The 24,308-nt window shown below is 48.5% G+C and overlaps 1 protein-coding gene across 4 annotated transcripts in view; it reads right to left on the bottom strand.

Moving 5' to 3' along the window:
- Window positions 1-7,296: 7,296 nt before the first annotated feature.
- SPSB1 (splA/ryanodine receptor domain and SOCS box containing 1) overlaps window positions 7,297-24,308 on the bottom strand; it is a 38,388-nt gene continuing 21,376 nt past the window's right edge. For 2 of the 4 annotated variants that reach the window (XM_027443079.3, XM_072027064.1), the window contains exons 2-3: window positions 13,681-14,509; window positions 7,297-9,431 (exon numbers count right to left, since the gene is read on the bottom strand). In XM_027443079.3, coding sequence (XP_027298880.1) covers window positions 9,304-9,431; window positions 13,681-14,374 — 822 coding nt within the window. In that variant the 5' untranslated portion in view covers window positions 14,375-14,509 and the 3' untranslated portion in view covers window positions 7,297-9,303. Of the gene's footprint in view, window positions 9,432-13,680; window positions 14,510-15,578; window positions 16,066-24,308 lie in introns of those variants that run through there. The other 2 variants (XM_005015425.6, XM_005015426.6) reach the window with 2 other exon arrangements.

Raw genomic sequence — 24,308 nt, 5'->3', positions numbered from 1 at the left:
AGTTGACAGACTTTAGGAGGTTTCCAGACATGGAGCTGAGCAGGAAAAGAGCAAAACAAACTTCTGGGCTCCATCTGCTCCCTTCCCCTTCAATGAGCAGCGCGCCATCACCCAGGGGAGCGTGTAAAGGAGTTTGAGCGAGCCACCCCGTAATTCTACACAGCAGCTGCTGAACTTTAAAGACCAACTGCACCAAGGTGTGAGACCTCCCCCCTTTACAAAGAGCCACCGGCTCCTTGTTGAGGCATAAAGTTCATATTAATTTAAGTGAGCCCATAACTGCTTGGCTAGAGAAGTGCGATATTGCTCATACCACGCAGGGACAGCTCAGTCAATAAGGCAGCAGCTGCAGGAGAGCACAGCGGTCCCACGCTGGCCATGGGCTGTCTTTGTGCAGCGTTGGCAGGGGAAGGAGTTGGGCCAAGGAGGACTGGCAGAGGTTCTGAGCAGTTTGAAGGTATTTTGGCTCAGAGGCCTATGAGGGGAGAAGCAACTCCGGGTTGTGTGATCCTGAAGTTGACAACAAGAGCTAAGACCTTTTATTTTGCTTCAGTAGCATCTAATGAGGGTTTTTCTCATGCAGCCATTCTGGCATGAATGCAGAGCAGGGGGCATTTTTAGCAAAACTACCAAACAGAGTTGGTAGTCTCATTTTTAAATGCAATCCAAGGAAATCCTTGGATGTCCAGTCAAAATTTTAATCCACTGCATGCAGTAAAGAGGTTAACAAAAAGCTTTAGGCTCAGGGCTTGAATCAAGACACAGCAAAAACATCCCTCTATTTGGGTGCCAGCTTCTTGAAAAATCAGCCCCTTCAGGTATATGGCACAGCCTGCAAGGGAAGATGGTTGCAGAGCGTACCTGGGGCATCTGCTTGGTTTCCAGCTGTGACACAGAGCTCACATACTCAGAGTTATAAAATCCGCCGATTAAACCAATTAGTCATGAAACTAAACTACCCTCTAATATTGTTTACTCTGCGCAGAGGCAGAGAGTGCGTTTTATAGTGCAAAGAAACAACTAGCACAAGAGCCCACGCATATTACAAAATCCTCATCTGCCCCCTCTCTTTTTGCATGCCCTCTGCAACCTTGAAGCATCTGCCACATTACCGAGAGGGCCACATTTTGAGGAGGACAGCTGAGTTTTGGCTACTGTTGCAGGACTCAAGTTGCTGGACCATGGTCCTGGCCCACGATGACCAAAGTTGTCATAGTATGGAAATGCTGATAATGAGATCAGAGTCTGAAGAGGCAAATTCCAAAGCGCAGAGAGAAAAGGATGTTTTCTTTTCCGCTGGACAAAACACAACTTTTCTGGCAGGCACAAGTAGGACAGTCTGTCCACTTTGGCAATACCCTGCATGCCTGGACGTACACAAGTGTGTTTTTACATGCAACCCGCTTTGATTACACAATCTCCCTCCAAGAGAACTTGGCAAGGAAGATATCTGAGAGGCTTTAGAGCCTCCGAGCAGCCTGCAGCATGCTGCATCTCTCACTCTATTTCTAGCACCGTGTGGAGCAGCTGACCGCTGGGAAAACAACCAAAAAAAAAAACCACCATAACCCTTGATCAGGTACACAGGCTGCCACTTCACAGATCCTACAAGGTCACAGGTTTAGTTCCAGTTGCCAGCTTACACCTACCAGCCCTCATCAAGTAGCTGGGCCCACGAGCACTGAACCAGCCCTTAGCCCAAATATTATCCCCTTCTTCATTTCCCCAAGGGTGATCCTGAACCTTTGCCAAATGCATCTGGTAACAGGTTAACGTGTCATAGGCTTTTCCTGACCAAGACTCTTCTTGCCTTGTTTTTTTTTTTTTTGTTTTTTTTTTTGTTTTTTTTTTTTTTTTCTGAAGTTGGACCTGCTCTTTCAGCATTCACCCCTTCCAGAAAGGACAATTTAACATCCAGCTGGGTAGAGAGTATTTAATTCTGGAGCCCGATTTTCCTACATTCAAGTGAGACTTTCTGGGAAATGTCCCACAGCTTGCCCAGGGATTCTCATGCTCGTTTAGGTTGCAGGCATCCTATCCGTATGACCATAATATTACTTAATTTGCATTTATTCTGGGTAGAGAAGCATCCATGTCTTGTGCTTATTGAAATGCAATTGAGATCAGTGCTAGTGCCAGGCAACCCTAAAGAGCAAAACGAGTTTATTCTAGTTAAGGCCAGGGCCACAGTCTTGATTGCAGAGTTTGAAACACAGTTAGCAAACACAGGCATAAAAACAAGAAGGAACAGAGCTAGAGTGTGTGTTTCACGGGTCTCTTGCTCTGAATGTTAGGCATCCTCTAGGGCATCGCTTGCCTGTGGATCTGCACGCCCATCTCATCGAGTGTCCTAACTCCAGGATGCATCTTCTGAGAGTGGGTATCCAGAAATGCCTATCTCTCATTTAATCTCTAGGCTTATTTGCATTTTTCTGACTATTTTTAACGCATACAGAAGTGTCGGATTGTGTATGAAGAGTCACCTTCTTTTCTTTCTGGTAATGAGGATCTTATCTCACAGCACTTCACATTGGAATAGATACTTGGCATTTGTGAGAACAGCGAAGAACAATTGAAAACCTATATTTATCTAAGAAGGATGCTTCATAAAGACTCGGAGTGCTCAATCTTCCAGCTTTTCTTCACGAAAACAATTAAAAACTTCATTTTTAGCATTCTCTAAATCTCATTTTCATTGCTGTAATTTCCTATTGTGCTGCACCATTTCATTCGTCTTCTCATTTAACAGCATTTCACAGAGCCCACGTCGTGCATGAATACATCTTCCTGTTTTAAGGGTTTACTGTGTCAGAGTATCGTTATCAAACACGACAGCTAATAATTCCTGAAATCCTGAAATTTGGGCACTGTCTGCACCAGGTGAGAATGAAGAATGTCAAAATCTCAACCGTAGCGATCAGATTTCCCCACTTGTCTGCTGGAGTCACCGTCTTCCCCTGGGTTTCTCTATAGCTCATTAAACAAAACAAAACAAAAAAGGGCCTCTATAGAAAGAAAACGGTTGACATGATTAACTAGCTCTCCTGCTAACGTGTGCAACCCACCCAGGTGTCTAGACAGTTTGAAAAATACAGATCGTATTCAGGAGGAACAGCTGCTACTCCTCAAGTCCCCCTGTGCTGGACCTCGAATTAAGTAGGTACAGACCCGATCGATATTAGGTGGTCCTCTTCCAAAGGAAACATCCAGCATGTGGCAGGAAATTAAGTTATTGATTCAGTAGGTGGCACTTTACCTTGCAGGTCAGTGAATCGCTTGCTCAGCCTGCAAGGAAGTCCTGAGCTCCCAAAGGCGCCTGCTCGGGGAAAAGTACATGAGCAAGGTTTTTCAGAGCCTGATGTGGGAAACCCGCAGTATTTTGTCATGAAAGGGGGAGGAAAAAAAAAAAAAAAAGCAACACCTGTGTCCTGGCCAGATGCCAGTTTAGGCAGGTGTTTCTTGACTGCCTGTGTGCCCTGCGAAGTAATAAGCTGGGGAGCATGTTTTCTTGTGCAGGGTTCGGACAGTAAAATTCGGCAAGGCCCTTCTAAATAATGGTGAATGGCTTTGGAAGAGGTTGTGAGAGGGGAAATGGACAGATGCCTGTAAGGATAGGTGTGCTGGAACCCCCCAGGACAACCTAGGAGATTATCCAGAAGTAACATCTATTTCTTGGCCCGTGGCCCCGAAGTAGCATTGCACCACAAGGCTTCCCTGGGCTGCAAGGGAAGACGGCAGAGCAACCATACAAGACGTTAGAGGAAAGCACACTGCTAGGGGCCTGAGAAACCCCTGACTCCTAAAAGTCCTGCGCTGCTGGAGCAGGTTGAACACCAGGGAGATGTGAGGTTGGGCTGGTGCAGCCTCCACTTGACTCACATTTGTCACAGCCCTGAAAAAACACGGAGGGCTTTGCCCTGCTTCGCCGCGTTCGGGAAGTTGTTGTCCATTTTACTCATAGTGGAAAAAAAGGGTTTATAGCTCAGCTAAGTTACAGGCAGTGAGAAAGGCCTCCCAAGCTGTACAGCGTGGCTGGTTAATAACCCAAATTTAGCGATGCCGAAATTCAGAGGGCTGTTTGTGTGGCCATCGCTGCTTTTTCAGGAGCCTGCAAAACACCTCCACTTCTGTGCGCTGCGGCAACATGTGAGCAGAGGAACGCGGCTGCTCTGTGCTAGTCCCCGAAAAGGTCCCAGATGAGGCCAGCAGATTGGGCAGCAGCTGTGCGACACCGAGCCTTTGAATAAAACCTGCAGGGTTGCATCTCCCCTGTGCTACGTGTGTACGTGAGCGGGGCGAAGGGCAGGAAAGCGGCACGGAGATGCCACAGGAACAGAACGCACAAGGGCAGCTTGGACGCCCGGTGGGAAGAGCATTGCTAAGCAGTAAGCAAGTTGTAAAACACAAGGCAGACAAAACATCTGGCAGCGGCTTCAAATAGTTCTCTGTCTGAAGGGCAGACAAGCCTGCAACAGTCTCAAATCAAAACATGTGCAAGGACAGGATCAATGCTCCAATGTGCTTTGTGCAAGCGCTGAATGAATTTTGCTCCCTTCAGCACTGCTTTGTACGCCAAGAAAGGCTGTGCTTTGGGTTAGGTTTTTAATTTTAATAAACTTTGCTAAATAAATCACTACGTATTTCCCTCTCCAGTCAAACGCAACTTCGTCTTTGGCACGGGATCAACAGCGTTAGCTCTGCATAGGAAGCATATGGGCGAGGAGGGGGGAGCACGCTAGCGAATGTTTTTCATGATTGTCTTAACTTAATCAGGCAAGAAAGTGCAACTGCCGAAGGAGGTTCTTGAAAGTAAAATGCAAATCCTTCCAATTTGCACATCTCAGGCCCAGGGAACGGGATGACTGCCCCAAACGGATTGGGGTAAGAATGGACAGGTACAGGCCGATGGCTGCACCCAGCTGGGGAGGTTGCTTGCACTCAGAGAAATCATTTCATGAGCAATGTGTCAGTGCTGCAAAGGAGAGAATCAACAACTGTCCCCCCCCTCACTAGGTTTTTCTGTCTTGATGTTGTCACAGCTTTGGTCAAGACCCACAGAAGGGATGCTGGCACCAATGTGCTGCACAGGAACATAACCTGCACCCAAGACGGGCTTTCCTTTTGGAAGGAATTTTGACAAACCTGCTAAAGGAATGACAGACTTCCTAAAGGCATCCAGTGAAATCTTCCCCTCTTCACACTTTCCTTTCCACTCAGAGCACTTTTACCAAAGCCTCGCCTCTCAGGAAAACCCAAAAGCTATGCCCCTGGAGCGTCAGGACACCAGCTTCTCTGCAGGTTTGTCACAGCATTTCTGTCTCACCAGCAAGGCAACAGCAAACTACCAAAGCCAGGAGCCTCCTGTGAAGTGGGGCAGAGCAGTCCCACGTGCATGAACAGCAGGAAGATGAGAGATGCCGGCCAGTGTAAGAGTGCTGGCTTTCAAGGCGGCCGTGGTACGAGCGGGGCTTGTGATTTTCAACGCTGCTCGGAAAAAGGAGCCGGTCTGCCTGCCACATGCCCGTGCCTGAAGGCAGGCAAAAGCAGGGGAAGCAGCCACTGATTCATTAGGCCTTGCTAATCTGTGATATCATTTGTTGATTCCACCAGCTCCGATCCCCATCCCATGACTTCCTCCGCCGTCGCCATGGCGCTGTACATAAACACGGCGAACTCCCAGCCCCGAGCAGGTCATTTATTTCAAATATTCCATGCAGCTGGAACACAAGCCTGTTTGGGTGTCTGGAGCGGAGCATGAACTAATTTCTCAGTCTTCTGCACCCGCCCCACCTTGTGGGCCCTCCCCAGCCCGCTGTGCTCCCAGCACCCCTCCAGCCCCACTCCCAGCTCGGCAGGGGCAGCCTTCCCCCGAAGCTGGCAAGAAAGAAGTTTCACTCCCGGCCCCAAAACCTGCTGCAGCAGAACACAACCGGGCTTATAACTACACACGCTGACTGCTCAGCCTCAGATGTGAAGCTGATCTTCTACATGTGGGAAAACAAGCAGGACGAAGGCTTCCAAAATTCAAAAAAATCTTTGCTGTGATTGGAGAGGGAAAGAAAGCACTTGCCTCTTTTTTCTTTCTTTTTTTTTTTTTAAAGAAAAAAGTTCTCCTCACCCAGTACCCTTATAAGGCAGTTCATAGGCATACCTCTGAGCTTCGGTTGAGCCTCACATTTTGTAGTGTTTATGTGAACTGATGAAGCGATTTGCTTTCCACGCACGAGGCAGTAGCTGCAGGAAAGACAGAAGTACGTGGACAGGAGGCAGAAGTAAAGCCCCTGTCGTAACTGGCAAGAGCACTTGGTCACTTTGGGGAGTCTTAACCTACCTGCTGATAGCATTTGAGAGCACTGCTGTATTGCAGAGGTGGGAGGCAGAATAGTCTTAAGGCATTACACCTGCAAGCAAGGATGTCTCTACTCCACAAGAGACATTCCACATCTCCTCACAGCCCAGGAATGAAGCCTCTTGTGGAAATGTGGAAATACAGCTTTCAAAACCACAGCAGGAGGTAGGAAGTGACTGAAAAGCCCCATTCAGTGACTTGAGCTAAAGCAAGCTGGTGATTGAGTTGTCCAGAACACATCAAAATCAGACATTTCTCCAAGCACCTGTAATATAGAAATAACTCCCACCACTCAGCCCCTCCTGTGGTTAGTGCACTGTGCTATGGCCAGGGGTTCCTTTAGCCCCCAACATTTTACTTCACTTTCTTCTATCTGTTACCTCTCTGCCTAAGAAGGAAAAGTCAGGTGCGTCAGGTGCCAACACAAAGTGGCAGTTCTCACAAGACACTTTTCTGGAAGGAAAAAAAAAAAAAGAGGTTTGCCTGCTGTAATCTAGGAGATGCTTGCAAGCCTCCCCAGCATCAAGTTTAGAAAGATAGGTAGAGTCCTGGTCTACTGAATCTACTTGAAGAAACCATAGTATAGTGTAAGGAGCTGTATGAGTTGTGTATAACAAGTTGGATGAGTTGTAAGTCAAGGCAGCTTTAGCTTCCTCGTATGAGACTTCACAGATTTCATTCAGCTCTACCAGGAATAGCTATCTTTAGGCATGAATAGCAGATGTATAAAATCACAGGTTCCAACAACCTACCAATAGCTGCAGCTTGCCCTCCACCTACACACAGCTCTTAGATGCCAGCTTTGAATTCTTATTCTTCAAAGCAGGGTCCCACCAGCCCTCACTTTACCTACTTGGGTTGAGTTCTTGGAAGGACGCTCAGCCTCCAGGCAGAAGCTCAATACGGAAAATTCTGATCATCTCATGCAAATAAAACCCAGCATCAAGCAATATTTAATAAAGTTTATTAGGTTACCAAGTATTATCTACAGCCATAAAATAGGAAGTGAGAGTTTAAAACTGTACAAAATGTACTGGGGAAGTGAGAAGAGATGGAGACAAGGGAGCATGAAGAGCGTTAGAAGTGAGGAGAACACAGGCTTCCCTGGAGTTATGGAAGACACTGGTTCAAGTCGAAGGCATCCAAGTAGGGCTCCATACACACTATTTTTTGTGCAATTTGTGTCCCACCCTGTAACAGAAACTAGTACAAACCTCTATGTTAAAAAAATCATACAATATTAGATTAAAAAAGAAAGGGGCGCATCATACCCCACCCAGTCTTGGCACCAATTCTGTGCTTCAAAAAATATACTATGTAAGTAGTTTATTTTTAAAAAGGTACCCTACAGCAGCTGTTTAAAACATGTTCTTATACATACACCACAAATATATATATTAACATTTTCAACAACTAAACTCATTTGTACCTACACAGAACTGAAGGAATAACTCAAGAGCAAAAAAAAAAAAAAAAAAAAACAAAACAAAACCAACCACACAAACATTTTTTCAAGACAAAGAAATGTGCAAAATAACCCCAGAAAGGCAGCATAGTAACCTGTGGAGAGGTCAAGAGAGCAGCTCCTGCTAGTAAAGGAGTGTCATCCTCTTTACTTGGCTACTGAGGCAAGAATCTATTTGGGATGTGCTGATTTTGCCTGAATTGCTTGTCCTGTTTATTGCAGTTCTCCCCTGCCAACCCCCCAGCTCCGGAGAGGTTTATTTTCTTGCTGTGCTTGAAGATCACCCCGTTGGGCTCTGGTAAGTCTCTCAAGTTACACCCTGCAGCAACCACCTTCTGGATTTCTGGTCTGCTTATGGCACTTCTGCAACTACACTGCCACCACCTTCCCTGGGACAGCTTTCCACCCCCCCAAGCAACAGACAACTATTCAGCTGCATAGCTAAATGGAGATTATGCTGATGGTCTATGGCAGAACAAAGCCTGGTTTGGGTGACTAAGCAGCTTCAAGAAGAGAATTCAAGAAGAGCCCTTAGAGAATTAAATGTTTCTCTGAAACCTTAACATGGAACAGGCTATGCAGAAAGCAGACCTAAGATGGCAGGACCTACAGCTGGGTGACAAGTCTGAGGACATCCAGCCTGTCTCACCAGGGACTTTATTGCAGAAGTTTGTCCCTTCTCTGTCCCTGCATCAGCAAGAAACCCTTCAGTCCCAGACTAAAACCTACAGTTTTAAGTCAAGAGGAAGAGGGCAGATGAAGACATGGGGTGACTGCTCAATCAACTGAGTCACACCCACTAAGAGGAGGCAGGACAGGAGAACTGAGAGTGATGGTGATAAACAAGAAAGCAAGGTTTACTGTCTATGAAACGTGGTAAGAAGTCCTAGCAGAGAGACAGATATCAGCAACATAACCACCTCCTCCAATTTAAATGTCCTGGTGGAAGGGTTCTTGGTTTTGGTGTTTCAAGGGTTTGGGTTTTTTTTGGTTTTAAAAACTCAGCAATGAATTCCTCTTGGTATTCCAGACTCTCCCCAACTCTGCTGGCCACCCCATGCCTTTCCATTCTTAGCACCTGGTCTTAAGATGTCCACTCCTAGTGTCTCCCCTTCCCCTAAACTATGTTCTTCCCTTCAGCTGGTACAGGAGGGCTCACTCCCAGGCTCTACAACCCAAGGGATTGCAGGACAGCCTTTTATCAGGAGAAGCAGGGAGGAACAGAGCTTCTAAAAGTGTTCCTTTATTATTTTTGTTTTTAAAGTGTGCAGGGGAAGTGACTTCCAAAGAACAAGAGCACTCGGTTCTGAAACAAGGACTACTCGAGAGCTTGCCAGTAAGGGCACACGGAGGCTGTATCAGTGACTGAAGTACTTTGGCCAAGGAGTTCCAACAGTAGCGATGACACAAGGGTGGCAAACCCATCTCCCGGTGGGTCAGCTCCAGATATTTTGCCTTGGTTCCAACTCTCAGTCCCGGAACATGAAGGTCATTGGTAGAGCAGATAACTCTTGAGGGAGGCTGGCAGTGGCAGCGCAGGGATCTCATTCAGTCTTTCCTTGCCCAGAGCAAGCCTCACAGCTCGCCGACACAAGTCCATCAGAGGCAGTGGTTCAGCTGGAAAGAGAGAGACCCAAGACGTTAACATCCCAAGCCACAAGCTACACATTCATCTTGTTTGTTCTAGAAATCCCCCAGAAAAGATTGAGCAAGAAAAGTGGATGCCTGGCTTGGTCACAAAACCCAAGCCATTCAGCATCCACAAGTCAGCAGCTTCAGCTCAAATACACAGGCAGGACTCAACATTTCTGTGGAAGTTACTTAAGAAGTTGTGTGTGAAGGAAGAGAGACTGAAATCCCTAAAAGATGTTTCTTCCCTGCAACAACATTTAAGTCAGAACACGTCTCCTAGCTTGTGCCTCTCGCTGCACTATCCAAAAACCTTTGGAAGAGGTTTATTGAAGTAAAAGACAGCAGCAGACAGTTTGATAGCATCATACAGTATGGACACCCAGAAAGTACTGATTTGTTTTTATCCACTAGAAGCAGAACTGTCACCCCTTTCATTTCTGCCTCTATTTCTCATGAAAAAAAGCAAAGCCACCTGTCAAAGCTTCGTGTCACTGCTTGTATTGTGACATTTCCCATCAGAGGATTTCTTCCCTACATCATAAACCTGGGAAAAATACACATCTTCTGCTACTACTTCTGCACCTTGTACTTACAAACCCCAAACAAGATAATGCTATTTTTTTTCAGGCAAGGCATACGGGGACCTTGGATGCTGAACAGTCAATCACAGGGGACTGAGGTCAAAGCCAGAGTGAACACATCCCAGCTGCACAGGGGGAACACAGATTAGTTTCTCAGCTCCTGTTGCTGAGTCTGTCCCAGCTCACCTGCACAAGCCCGAGGGGTTCCTCTGCCCCAAAGAGATGCTAAAACAAAGGCATCCCAAATTCAGTACGTAAGCAAACATCCTTCTAATAACCTGGATGCTCAGCACACACCATTGGAAAGCTTTCTTTAGAGACATCTCAGGCTGGACACAGACACCTAAAAACATCCCCAAAAATAGAAAAGCTTGGCTGAGAAGCTGCAGTTTTCAGGAACTCTGATAGATGCCAACAGCTCTAGCTTCCACTGCTACAAGCCAAATTAATCTGATTGTTCATACAGCTGTTTTAAACAGCTGAGAGACTGGGAAAGCTTAATTTCTAAGCATGATCGTGTTACTGTATTTCTTACCAGAAGCCTCCCCATCAATAGGTGGACACAAATCCCTTCCTTCCCAGTTCAGAGATAACAGCTAACATTGAAAAGCTCAGACTGAACAGATCAGTCATCTCTGCTCGGGCCACTCCTGATTCTACTTTGGAAAAAGTAACTGTCCACGTAAAAAAACATCCCTAATGAGAAGCAGAGAAAGCAGTTTATCTAGTTTTTTGGCAAAAGGGCTGGGACAGAGAGGTTGTTAGCTGAAGAGACTTGGTAACAGTCAGGAATTGCAGGCTAATTGGTCTGTCTCCTCAAGTTAGCAGCCAGAGCTGAACTAATGCCTCATTTCCCCCCCATCAGTCCTTGCTAAGCATCCCGAGCTATTACCTGCTGCAGGGGAAGCCGCAGGGGAATGTTTTTCTAGCACTAGAACTTCGGAGAACTGCTTTGAGCATCGTTACCGAGGCATCACACCCCTAAGTACACCTCCTCCAGCCCAGCACTGCCCTTCTTGCTGCTCGTGACCCACTTCAGGATCCACGCTGCCTCTCCTGCAGGGTCCGGTCTCTGTACAGCAGGACTGCACGTCCCAGCTCTGGCTGCGATACGACTGGAGAAACCTATTACTGGCAGCACTCCTCTGGCACTTCCCAACGTAGCTTAAACAAAAATTTGTACCCTCTCTGGGGTACAAGCGTGCTGTATTCCAAGTCTGTCCCAACTCCTCTTGCTCCATATGGAGACAGCTTGGGCAGAGCTATCGTCTAGCCAGAGGACGAGGGGCCTGGGCTTCCAAAGCCTCCAGCATTAACATAATGTATTCTGATTTAATGGCCTTAAAAGCAGAGAGGATCTTCTTCCCACAGAGCAGAACTTTGTCCTCAGCTGTTCTGCCCTGATAACCCGCTCTCACCAAAGCCGGAGCAGAAGAGAAAGCACACACACATCTGACCTCCTTCCATTCACAAGCACTACAATCACTGGACACAGTGCTGCTATTGAATGCTCAGAAGGGGTTAGAGCCAGACACCTTCTTTCTGTCCGTGCCAAAATAGCGTCCTGTCATTCCTGGCCTCGTGCCCGTGATTCACTCCTATGCTGAGAGCACACTACAACCCAATCCAATACAGGAGGTGGCTGTTTCCCTGCTAAGAGCAGTTCTGTGCAGACAGCTCCACAGACTCGCTGGCTCTGAAGGGAGCTGCAAGCCTTGGCTTTGACCCTTCCAAAAACCTGGTTGCTGGAGCTGCTGCCATCCTATAAGCTGTTGGGGCAGGATAAGCTCGGTTCCTCTCTGTTGGTGAGAAAACACTTTGCCAAAAAGCTCTCACTTCAAAAGATTTTGATTCTCTGGGGGTTATTCAGCCTTTCCTGCTGAGCTCATCTGCTAAAAAGCTGATGGGAAGAAGGCTGACGATAGGAAAAACCAGAAGAGTAGTTTATGAAAGGCATACACCTATGCTGAGCGCTAAGATCGTGCCTCAACAGACACTAAAGGGCTTGCCAGCTGCAAAGAAAATGGTGACACTACTGACTGAGTAACACCACTTTAGGGACAGTCCCCAACTTAATTTTTTCTGAGCTAAGCCTTCCCTTGAAAAGGATCAATTATGTTGTGGCTCATGATAGAAATAGGTTATGAGGCAACAGTCTCAGTGGATGGGTCAGCTGCTTTGCGAAGAATTTAGTCACTCCATGACAGAATAAGCTGAACACCCAGACCATCCAATCTGCCTTGTTTTTCAGCAAATTTGGAGACTCAACAGCTGAAGAATTTGCTAACTCCATTTTTGAATGGGAGGCAGCACAGCAGTTGTTCTGCAGGCTTTCACCTGGGTCCAGCATGTCCCAAGCTTTATTAATACACTGGGAAGTCCCTGTTGGATGCAGGTATTTGCTTCCACAAAGTCAAGCAGGACTTCTCTAACCTAAAGAAGTTTCCCCAGAAGTGTCACTGGTTGCCTATGAACCAAGTGAAGAAGAGAGGAGTTTCCCAGAGTTGCTTCAGCAGCAGGAGATGCTCTCTGGCCCTTTCTCTCTGGTCTGAGCAGCACGCCTTGCTTTGTGCCCACACAGAAGGTCTGCAAGCATTGGTATAGGTACCTCTGTGTTGCCAAATTGAGGCATATTTCTCAAGTCACTTGTGGATCATACACCTATCCCCTCACAATGCTCTCCTGGTTGTTTGACAGCTCGGTTTTCAGGTGCCAGTGCTGCTTTCCATACCTCATGTCACCAGTGCCAGGGGTTGACACCTGGTCCAGCCTCATAACAAACATGTTCTAAGCACAAATAAAAGCCCAGTATGCTACAGCCTTTGGGCAGACACTGTTCTGGAATGCAGGGGAAACACTACCCTTTTCATATCAATATTGCCAAATTTATTTCAGTAACAACATAAATCCAGATATTAATCCACTTCCTTCACCTCTCTCCTCCACCCTACCCAGAGGACTGAGTCACAGTCTGGCCCAGTGGGAACCTCTGACTAGGAGAGATAAGACTTTAGCACATTTGGACAGCCAAACTTATTACTAAGCTTAGCTAGGGATTGAGGGCCCTATTAGTAAAAGGCCTGGCATGCAAGTTGGGCTGGCTGCAATGTCCAGCTGAAAATCAGCACAGCCTGCCCTGGAAGAAACAAAGCAAGCTACTTTCCTCAGAGATGGGACATTCCTGCAGTGCCTGATGAAGGGACTTGTTAAAATCCCCTGCAGGAAGGAGTGGGAAGAGCTGTCCCTGTCTGAGGAAAGGGGAAAGTGATTGCCCCTCAGGGACTGTTCCTTGCAAAAAGGCACCAGGATTGCACTGCAAAGAACAGCTGTCCAGAAAGGCCATTCCTGCTGAGACCTTGGTAGCACTGCAGGAAGGTTTGTTATCACTCCAGACAAACTGGCACCTCCTCCTCCCACTGTATCGCCTCCCCAAACTTCACTTGCTTTGTACAGCACCTTATTAACAACACGTTACCAGCCAGACAAGCTGTTTCAATTGCCACTAAGGATTCGGAGATTTCTCTAAACCCCACTGCTGCCATGAAGTCCTCACCTCTTCAGGAAAGTGAAAACCCTTTAGGATGGTGTACTAAGCCCACACATAAGTGGCACACAGGTTAGTGCTGCTAGAACAAACACAGAGCTATACTCACGGTCGAGTCCGTTCAAGTAGCGCATCCGAATTTCACAGTGTCCCCACACTGCGCTCACCACGGGGTACAGCTTTTTCCCCTTGAGTCCCCGAAAGGCAACACCCATGTACTGCCCGTCCACAATGAAGCTCAGCGTCCCATCGTCCATGTCCAGAACCACCAGGAAGGAATCCGGCACGATGAAAGTTTCATCTGGCTCTAGGAAGGCAGGGTAGGTTTTACTGGGCTGGTTCTTGCCGTCGTGGTACAGTCTGTTGCGCCCGAGGTCCCATCCCCACGACTCGTGGTTGTTTCCTACGAGCGTGGTGTACCCTACAGAGTGCAGAGGGGCGTCTGCTGTTGCCACCCCTACCACGGCGTGCGTGCCCCGCTGCCGCATCGCCCAGGTGATCTGCCACACGTGCAGTCCTCGCGTGTAGCCGACTTTGCCTCTGATAGCGTCTGTGCTCTGAGCCACCGGATGCCGGTGAAATATCAGCTTGTCATCCTCCTTCACGAATACATTCAGCGAGCGGTCGTCGTTGTTCCACGAATGCAGTAGCTGGACTTCGTACGACACCGGAGGCATGTCCAGCAGCAAGTCCAGACGCGTGGGTTTGCTGTAGTCGAGTCCCTGCAGCTCCTGTTTCAAAGGCCTGTACACCGGGTCCCTCATATCCACAGTCTTTATCCCACCTGTGACCTTCTGACCCATCGTGCCTTCTGGTTTTGCCTACTCGTAGGCTCCCAAAGCAAGCTCATCAATTTGCCCGGCTGCTTCTGCTGTCATTCAGCCCTACAGGAAATGTTGCTTGGAGACCTTGTCGAGATGTACGCTAGTCAGTATTGCCTAATGGATGGAAAGAAAAACAAGAGACAAGTTAAACATTACCACATACAGCCTTGTATGCAACATTTACAGAGCAGTTTCAATCCATTTATCTTGACAATTCATCCTTCCTTTCCACCAGCACGGGGAATGCATGCCACCTATGCAGCGTGCCCTGCATAGCAGAGAGAGCATATAGATCAAACAGACAGGTACTGAGCCTGTCCCCTTCAGAGAGGCACTCAAATTCCTCCTCTTGCATAAGAAGGTGTGGATCCGGCCATAGCTCACCTCTTTACAAGGCACTGTTCCACCTTGAGAGCTGGTCCGTGGTCAGACCGACTCCAGCTGTCCTTTGCCTTGAATGATGGACAACATGCAAGTCAGGCTGGATAAACTGAGAACAGTTTCTTCTGCACAGAAGACCCAGCACAGAGTAATAATGCCGGAGATTTCAATGCTCCAGCACTACCTTTGCCCAGCCTATGAGCTCTACTTGATGCCACAAGACCAGGCTGAGCAGGACGTCCACCCAGAGAAGGCCCAGGCTGATCACTGCTGTTCATTACTCCAGCTCCTTCCACCCACCTTGGGGTTCTCCAGCCAAGGCCATCTGCACAGCTATCCACTGAGGAGCCAAAACACACAAAGCATTTTTAATACCCAGAAAGAGTCCAAACACCTCCAGGGTTCAAAACAGCTTACTCACAAACACGCTAGGTGAACACTCGGTGTTCTCCTCGCTGGTACTCGAGTGCTTCCTCCGCAGGGCTCCCCGATCAGGCATGAGATGAGGAAGCCTGAACTGCAGCCTTTTTTTGGCAGACAGCTGTAGGAGTTCTTGGAGAACCCCCTTCAATGCAAGCATCCCCTGCAGTAAAGGCCGCATACCACAGAGACACGCACACACGGGGATTGCCTGGTGGCATTATCCAGCCATAAATAGTTTGCTTCCCTCAACACTTAAACAGCTCCAAGAGAGAAATATAAAAAACAGCCCTGAACACGAGCCATCTGCCCCCAGCAGCGATCAAGCAAGGTAGGAAGCAGGCAGTAAGATGAAAGCTGCTCCATCTGGAGCCTTACAAACCTTCCCCGATCAGCTGGCAGCCAGCAGCCATCCACACAGGCTTCAGGACATAGCCCAGCCCCGGCTCCAGCTCTGGAAAGTACCTTGAAGGCCCGATTGTGCAAGTCCAGGACAGCAGATAAAGCTGCTGGGTTCAGCCTCAGGCGACACCCGTTGGCACCACGGGGCTGCAGGGGATCGCCGCCGTCAGGAGAGCAGCTACACCTCCCAGATGGCTCGGCTCAAGTGAGCAGCTGGGGCAGCTCCTCTTCTCCAAGAGGGGAAAAAAAAAAATCCCCAGCTTCAGATGCAGAGTCCAGGGGGAGGAGCGAGATTCTTCTCCGTTTAGCAGTTTTCCTTCCAGATTTTAGAGAAGCCTCTGAAAAGTTGAAGCCAGCTTGCCTGAGGAGACGAGCTTGCTGCGCGCGCCTCTCCTCCAGCCCTGCATCCACCGAAGTGGCTCTGCTCTCGCTCAGCAACACAAACAACCCTCTGTGAGGCAGCTGCCAAACTGGGGGCAGCTATTAGGAGAATTAAAAGTGGGAGGGGAGTGAACTGGCTTTCTAAGAAAAAAAGTGTTATTTTAACATTTCCTGAAGTGAGGCAATCAGTCGGGGCTCCTGCCAGCTACAGTCACAACACTTACTCACAACCAGGACCTCATCTGGCGTAGAAAAGGAGCATGAATCAGGTCTGGTTTAAAAATCAGGTTACTGGACATTAGCAGCAAGGCTTCAGCTAGAAGGTGACAGGGAAGGTTCGTGTATGTCCTGGGTTATGGATCAATTCACCAGCTTCCCTACAACTTACTCCTCCTCCAGGATATGCCATGGAAAGCTCAGCTGAAATCTGGTAGTTCTTAAAGATGACTCCTTCTCTTGCCCCTTTTTTTGTTTGTTAAGTGCAGAAGGGAAAAATCCTTGACATTCTTTAAGAGTCACATCCCAACGCACATTAGTAAGCAGCAGGATGGCCATTTCCTAACCATTTAGGGACCTCGGACGTATGGCACTGAAGGACAGAAGGCTCATTAAGCAAATACCATTTAAATGAGATTCAATCACGTTACGAGCTGACAAGATGACTGAAAAGCGTGTATGTTAAGCACATACCATCCTCAGCATCAAAACAAATCCCCTGTTATTTAAGCCAGAGAGTCAACAGCTGAGAAGCAAGAAGCCACACAACAAATTGAGCAATGGCACAGTGACCGGGTGCCAGCACACCCTGGCACAATACCTCCAATACCTCCAAGGGCACAGCCTCCCTCCTCTGTGAGCCTGTAACATCAAACCAAGGGATCCCAAGCTGTTACAGGCACAAGCTGAGCTGCTGGTGTAAAAGCACCGCCATTATCACAACATCACAAGTCATGCAAACTCACCCAGGGAGCTGCGTGGTAGTACTTAAACTCAGCACATGTATCACAAGGAATTATTTGGGAGAAACTTCTGTTAAATCCTCAAGTCCCCACTCTCCTATCTTCAAAGCCTCATGCCTGAGATATAAAACTGAGGGCTTCAGCACTCCCGGATCCGACACCAGCTCTGTTAGGATGAGATTTCCCAAGCTGCTCCAGCAGGAGCCTTCCTTTTCCTGGGAGATGCCCATTAATGCTGGCTGGAAGGTCGGATTTTAAGACGTCTCGGTGCAAGTCACTCGCTCAGGCTGGAAGTAGGACCATGGGGCTGCTGAGCCTGAGCTGCGTTGCTCTGCAGAGAGCCCCAGATGAGCTACCTGGCATTCCCCAGCCTTATGGCACACGGACAAGGGCTGTCAACGAGGCACTGGCTGCAGCGCACTTGGAAGCCTGGAGGCCAGTTCAGCTGTTGGAACATTGATTAGGATAAAGGAACAAAACATTGGCAGGAGGGAGAGCGGCAGATTTCCTGAGAGCTGTGCAGGACATGTGAGAACACTGCAGAGGAAGCAACAACCAAAACAAAGCAGCCTGCCAGACTGCAGGAGCACCGCTGCAGACTGTTCTCAAGTGCAATGCTTGGGAGAAGCAGGAACACAGCTCTGCACTCCCATTAGCAAAACAACGCCTCCTTCATAATAAGTTTTCCCTCCTGCCAATGTTAGCCTTCATCATGTTTTTCTCGAGGCTTTTTCTTCTCCTTTTCTTCACCAGAAAGGGAATCACCACAGTTCAGGACAGGGACTTCTGAAGCACTTTTGGTAGGATACTGTCTCCACAAGGAGAGCAGCCTTTCCTCTACACAAGCACCAGTTGCCACTTGCCTTAGTTTTGCCTCTTTCCCCAGGCAGACTAATACCATAAGATGAAGCCAGAATAAACAGAAATAAAGGGGAAAAAGATTGCAACAAAAGGGTCAATTAGACCGAGAGCAGGTCAGATACCAGGCACCATATGCCAAGATTCAGGCGCAACGTGGCTGGTTATTAGGGCAAGGCAGTGATTTCAGCTCACAGCTGGCTCCACCGTCCCTTGCCTGGTCTAAAACTGCAGAGCAGCACCTCGCCCTACAGTCAGGGAGTACAATTATGCCCCTTTTAAGAAAGCTTTGCCATGCACAAGACAATACAGGCACTTTCCCTTCAGCAGGACAGAGTGAGAAGTTTATCCTACTGAACTAACAAATTAATGCTCTGGAAAGCTTTATGAGATGCAGCCAGCCATAAATGAAGGGATATGCTACAGAGCCAGCTCCTCCAAAACCCTTGAGCAGTTAGAGGCTTGAGTACAAGTGGTAGAAGTGCTTTCACCTATTGCATCAACAGCTCAGGCTTGCTGGAATACTGCTCTGCTTTATAAACAAAACGCTCCATTTTGCTCCCATGCTCTTTTCAGTTTTTATTGGTAATCTTCAAGACTTAAAAGCTTCAGAACAAAGTCTTAGAGCAAAACGCTCCCTGCCATTTTCAGGGAGTTGGATCTCCCCTCAGTTTAACTGTTCAGAGCAAGGAGATTTGCCACGCTGGAAAGAAATGCCAGCCTTCAAAACCACTGCCTGCTGGAAATAGATCAAGGTAGGAGATAGCAAAGGCATTTCAATGGATGGTGTCAAAGTTCCAGCTGCTAAATGGAAGACGACAATTTTTTATTTATTTTTTTTTTTTACAAGGCTTTGCAAAGGAAAGAACATGTACAGCAGTCAGAGCAGAGCTGGTTTCCAACTTCTATTTAGGAAAAACATCTGCCTGTCACAGACCCCTCCTGCAGCAGTCACTATGATTTAGTTCAGCACCATGCTGTGTACAACAGAGCAGGACCATCCTGTGCCCGCGGCCCCTTCAGCTCATAATTAACCCAAGCAGGTCGATGCCATGCAGACAGCAGCCTCCGCTACCCCCAGCAGGGTATTTTGTTTCCTGGTGTGAATCAAGTAGCTAGAATTTTGTTTCAGTCACTTCCCTCCTGTCACCCAGAACCCAGGGAACACCTCGCACAGATCAGGCTAAGCAGTGCCTTGGTTCACAGAGAGGTCTGAAAAGTCACCCAAATCTAAACCTCTGTCTATCATTCCAAAACAATTCGCCTCACACTTATCTATGCCAGACCCATTCACCTGATCTGAGCACACAAATGCAGTCCCAGCTATCAATGCAGCCTATGCAAGCCAGAGAACTCACCCAAGAAGCCTTCATTGTTTCATCTGAAGCCAAAGAGCTGTTCCCATGCAAGTTTTTTCGCACAGCAGGAGGTTGTGTCAGGTAGCTCCGTCTCAAAGCGACAGAGGAATTTTAACAGGCTGCTGTATGGATTTTCAACACCATTTGGAAGCAGCTTGCACAGCAGTGAGAGCCCTCAAAGTCCCAGTCATGCCTCCACACAAGGCAAAGAATATGCAGTAGCCATAGAGAAAGTCACTGCTGGTCCCATCAGCATCCCCCCAGCCAGCTCCTGAGCTGCCAGAGCCTCTGCACAGCACGGATGGCTCAACCCAAACTGCAAAGGGCAGCGAGTTCTAGGGGCAGCCTATCCAAAACAATGAAAAGCACAGAACGCTTACTGGAAAATGCATGCAGTTGTTTAAGCACCTGCGGGGCACTCAGCCACTGAAAACAGATGTTTTCATTAGGTCAAGTACTGGCAAGTCATTGTCCCTCAGTTACAAGCTTTACCAGAAAGAAGGACCAGAAGCACTTCAGTCAGTTACAAAAAGTTTTGTTAATGTAACTGCAAAAAACACAGCTCCTCACGGCTCTTCCCTTGCTCCGCAGCTCAACACCCCCAGCACACCTGTCTGGAGCAGCGGTTACACCACTACATGAAAGCCCTGAAACCCCTTGATCTCCCATCCAGTTTTACTTCAAGCCTATTTCTTCCAGTTTACTGTGGCTTATGTTCTCCCCCATAGTTATACGACTACTTCTATAGATGAGAGTCCAAGCCTTTAAACACAGACAGCGCACTCTGCAGACAGTGAATTAAAGCCCTGTCCTACAGATTTCCAGTCTGGGAAACCTCAGGGTAACAACAGAAAATGTTCTACTCAATCATTTACTTGCTTACTCCTTTGGAAAGCTGAGCTAAAGGACACAGCTCTAGTAAATGAGACTACAGAGAAAACACGTGTATTTTTGCTTAGGTTTCCATGCTTTTAATAGAAGCCCATTAAGTAAACTTGGTGCATTTTCTTGGGCTGAACGTTCATCCCACAAGCTAGTGGATAAAGAAGCTAAACGGATAGGGGCTGCACTACTGCTACTTTTATTTGTTGGCTGGCAGCAGCTTACCTGGAGAATTCGCAAGGTGATCCCAGGTACCTGACACGCTGGCTTTGTACACCACCCCCAGAGGCCCTTCACACAGAGCTATCCCCTTTCTTTGATAGGAACTTTAGAATTTGCTTCCTAGGATCTGCCTCAGCATGAGTTTCTCCTCACTTTTAAGAGCTGACCCGTTGTTCACGCAAGCCTTCTGCTTTTTTGCTCAGTTTTACAAAGAATGAACATTGATGCTACAAAACCATCCTAAAAACATGGGGAAGAAAGGAGCTTGCAAGCCTCAAATGCAAACAGCATTCAAGCCTTAGCACCCAAGAATCAGGACTGTTTTATTTAGCCTTAATTCTTAGCATCAAAGCTGTAGTGCCTCGCTTGCAGCGTGCACTTCTGCCTCCTGCAGAAGGGAATCACAGCAAAGCTGTGACACCTCCACATCCCAGCCCTGATGCAACCATTTCGCCAGCACTCCAGCTTTAACACCCTTCCCACCCCATTAAACATTGAGCAAAGCCTTGCAGGGGCAGTAAGCTTACCTACCCGCAGCTCCCAAGCGCTGCATTAGCAGAGAACGAGCAGCCACGAAGCAGATGACAGCAACGATCGCACCAGACGTGGCTAGAGCTGGTTTCGGAGTGTTGCAATTGTGCAATCGTTCTTAGACCTGGGCTGGGCAGGCAGCATTTATTACATAGCATTGGTTTTGGCAGCAGCAGGGAGCCTCCTTGCTATCTCACTCTCCATGCAGAAGGCTGCGGTGGTGCCAAGGGGCAGCTTCCCCAGCCCCACCTAGCGAGGAGCAGCAGCATCAGCTGGGCTCAGCAGGGTGAGCTGCTGCAGAAAGTGAAACCGCACTCACTGAGATCACCAGAGGTAGGGCAAGAAAATTGCAGATGGCACGTGTCCCAGCACAGAGCAGAGAGGAACATCCTTGTGCAGAATCAGGTCCCTGGTGTGAACTGCACAGGCATGTTGGGGATGGGGGGAATGGGATGTGGTGTTTGGCAGTGACCTCCCCAGGCTGCTGAGCTAACAAAGCACCTCGCTAAGCCAACAGCCTCGTTCTCCTAAGCAGCACATATCATGGTTCTAGATATCAAGAGCTTTGCTCTCCTCCACATCTGGCAGGTGGCAAAAGCACGTCCACCCCGAGACACCCCAGGAGAGCCTTTGAGGAAGCCAAAGCCTGCCACTGCACGACATTGCTGGGATTTGTAGCCACTGAACCAGCTTGCCCATATGAATGCAATACTCTAATGAATCTCTCCTTGGGATAAGAAGGGTTCTGCAGAATTTTCTAGCTGTTTTTGCAGTGTTGAAAGGCAGTGTGATGAGGACAGCATGCCCTCCTAACCATGAGTGGAGGGGCTGGCTCTCCAGCACAACACTGAAGTCACTCAGAAGGCAGCACATCCAAGGAAGCTAAATCTGCAACAACCCTAAAACCCGGAATAACCCATCCTCAACTGAAACCAACAAGAAACCAACATGAACAAGTCTCCTCTGTCTCCCTACCTAGCCAGCTCCCGCTAAGGGCAGCGCTGTGTAACCCAGCAGAAAGGACTTCTCAGGAGGTAGCTCTGAGAAGTATCTGTGATAACAGAGGGAACTCAGGCAGGAGTCCTGCAGCTCTTGCCAGAAACTCTCTGCTATTGAATATTGGCTACTTGGTTACAAACGGCAGTTTTGGTTACACAAAAACTAAGATTTTTCTTGAAATGAAAGAGTGAACTCAAGCAGATTTCCCTTACAGAGGAAGTTGAGGGGATGTGTCAGAAAGGTCATTAGATTCTTTGCAGCTCTGTTTAAGGTAGCACCCAAATAACGCACAAATGCCAAAGTTAAAGAGCCTCGAAGAGATACCATGCTTGGTGTCTCTAATCTTGTTCCTTTATAGCTTTTATCTTGTTCCTTTATAGCTTCTCACAGGTAAGTCTGCAGCTACATGCTCTGACAATGCCATGTTTTGTGGGCATCAAGCCTTAAAACAGACGAGATTTGCAGTGCTAAGCCCTCCCCTGCACTCGATCCCTGTGCTTTAGGGCCAGACTTGTCCTTAACGAGCCTTCAGAACCACAGCAGCACCTGTGTTCTTCCCCAGCCTCTCCCACTTCTGACTAACATGTCCTCACAGGAACAGCACTAGGATCAGCGTGCCACACTGACATAAGGGCTCGTCCACCAACACAATCCATGACCTTTCGTCCAGCCCACGTGCCGGAGCACACCCCACGGACTGCAGACAGCTTTGTTTCATAACACATCGGGCTGGAGACTTCCCTTCCTGAAAGGACGAGCGGTAGCAAGGCTCATCAGGACTTCTGTTCCCCTGCCTCCCTCTCAAGTAGAGGAAGTCAGTCTGAGCGCTGGCATCTGTATCCATAGAGGCTGGGACCAGCTCTAAGAGGCTCTCAGTCCCTGCAAGATGTTAGGTTTTTGGCAGGAGAGCTGTTAGCCCATCTTCCCGTGGCCAGTCTACTTACTCCAATACACTCAAACAATTCTTTTGTAGTTCTTGCTGAAGCTGCTTCAAGGATGCATTGCGCTCTGCATCCCAGCAGGACCAGAAGGATGTGGAGCTTAAACCAGCTGCACAGCTGGCTTCAGACCTCTGCCTTGCAGACAGCACTGCTTCTCATCTCCTTGCCCTGCCATGTGTCCATTTCCTTCCCACTCTTACTCACAGAGCAGGGCTGTGACAGAGCAAACCCTGCTGAACTCAGGACAGCGAGACTCTGGCTAGAAGTGGTTCGTTTGTTGGTGTTGTAACAGATGTGAAGGAGTTGAGCAATTCGCTGTGGTTTCCTTGCATGCTCATTGTACAAAGCCTGACTCCAAACAGATCCTCACCACCAGGCAGCACTGCCACAGAGGCACATCAGTACCTGCTCGGCAGGGCAGGCAGCATCGCGTGGCACAAGGAGTGTGGTTAAACTCACCCTGGGGCCTGAGAGAAGCCTCAGTGAGCAGGGGCTGAATGAACAGGCCAGAGAGCTAGCGACTGGCTGAAGCTTTCCCCAAAGGCAGGAGAGTCCCAAGTTCACCATCCCACACAACTGACAGCTCCGCATCCTAGCCAAGGGCTGAGAAACGTGGCCAGCGTCCCTTCCCATGTCCCACATCTGCAGCTGCAGCAGTGACCTTCCTTACACCTCTCCCCTTTGCTCTTCTCCAACATCCTGCTGGTCTAGGATAGCTCTTCGTAGCCAACTGGCAAAACGCTATTTTCCAGAAGCAACTGAACTATAGTTTCTAGCAAGTTATTTCCTGGCAACTGGTACAAACCCAGGGAACTCATCTGATCAGCTCCAGGGCCAGGTGGAGCTCAGCATCTGCTCGGTGCCCCAGGACAGACGGTCGCATGCTCAGACACCAGCCCTGCTATGTTCTCCCCGTGGCCCACGTTAGCAATGCGAACGAATGGATTGCAGACATTCCTTGTTTTTCCAACACAGAGCTTGTGGACAGGCTGGAGTGGGGACATGCTGTAGCTGATGAAGATCAGATGCGGGGAGCTGAGCTTTGAGCCGCAGCTCTGCGCTCCAGAGAGATTCTTTGGGAGGAAATAGAAAAAAGCTGTGCCTTGGCAGCTGTGCCTGAGCCAAGACAGGACCTGTGCATGGTTTTATAGCAGTAGGAAGACCCAGACAACTCCTTTCTTCCCCTGAGGGAGGCAGAAGGAAACATTGCAGCAAGGTTACAAAGCCATGCAGCTACTGCAGATAGAAACCGAGGCAGTGCAGTCGCTGTACTTTTACCTACAGCCCTAGTCCTGCTCGGAGGGCTCTGCAGACGTTATTCAGACACGGCCATCCTGCAGAGCAAGCTGTTTCCAGCCCCTGCACCGAGACACTTGTTTGAGCAACTCCTGGGAGGCTGCAGTGCTCCAGCTCCAACACGCTCTGCCAGCACGACAAGCCCTCCACGTGCCCCAGCACGCAGATTCCCATTTAGAGGACACACAAGCACTGGCCCAAATGCTTTCCAGACCAAGCGAGACATACTTGCTGCATACCAGGCTGTAGTCTCACTGGTCACGTTTGGTCAAGTCACTTTTTT

The sequence above is a fragment of the Anas platyrhynchos genome, chromosome 22 (genome assembly GCF_047663525.1).
Source record: "Anas platyrhynchos isolate ZD024472 breed Pekin duck chromosome 22, IASCAAS_PekinDuck_T2T, whole genome shotgun sequence".
NCBI classification, from domain to species: Eukaryota; Metazoa; Chordata; class Aves; order Anseriformes; family Anatidae; genus Anas; species Anas platyrhynchos.
This window is presented reverse-complemented; position numbering and strand designations above follow the sequence as displayed.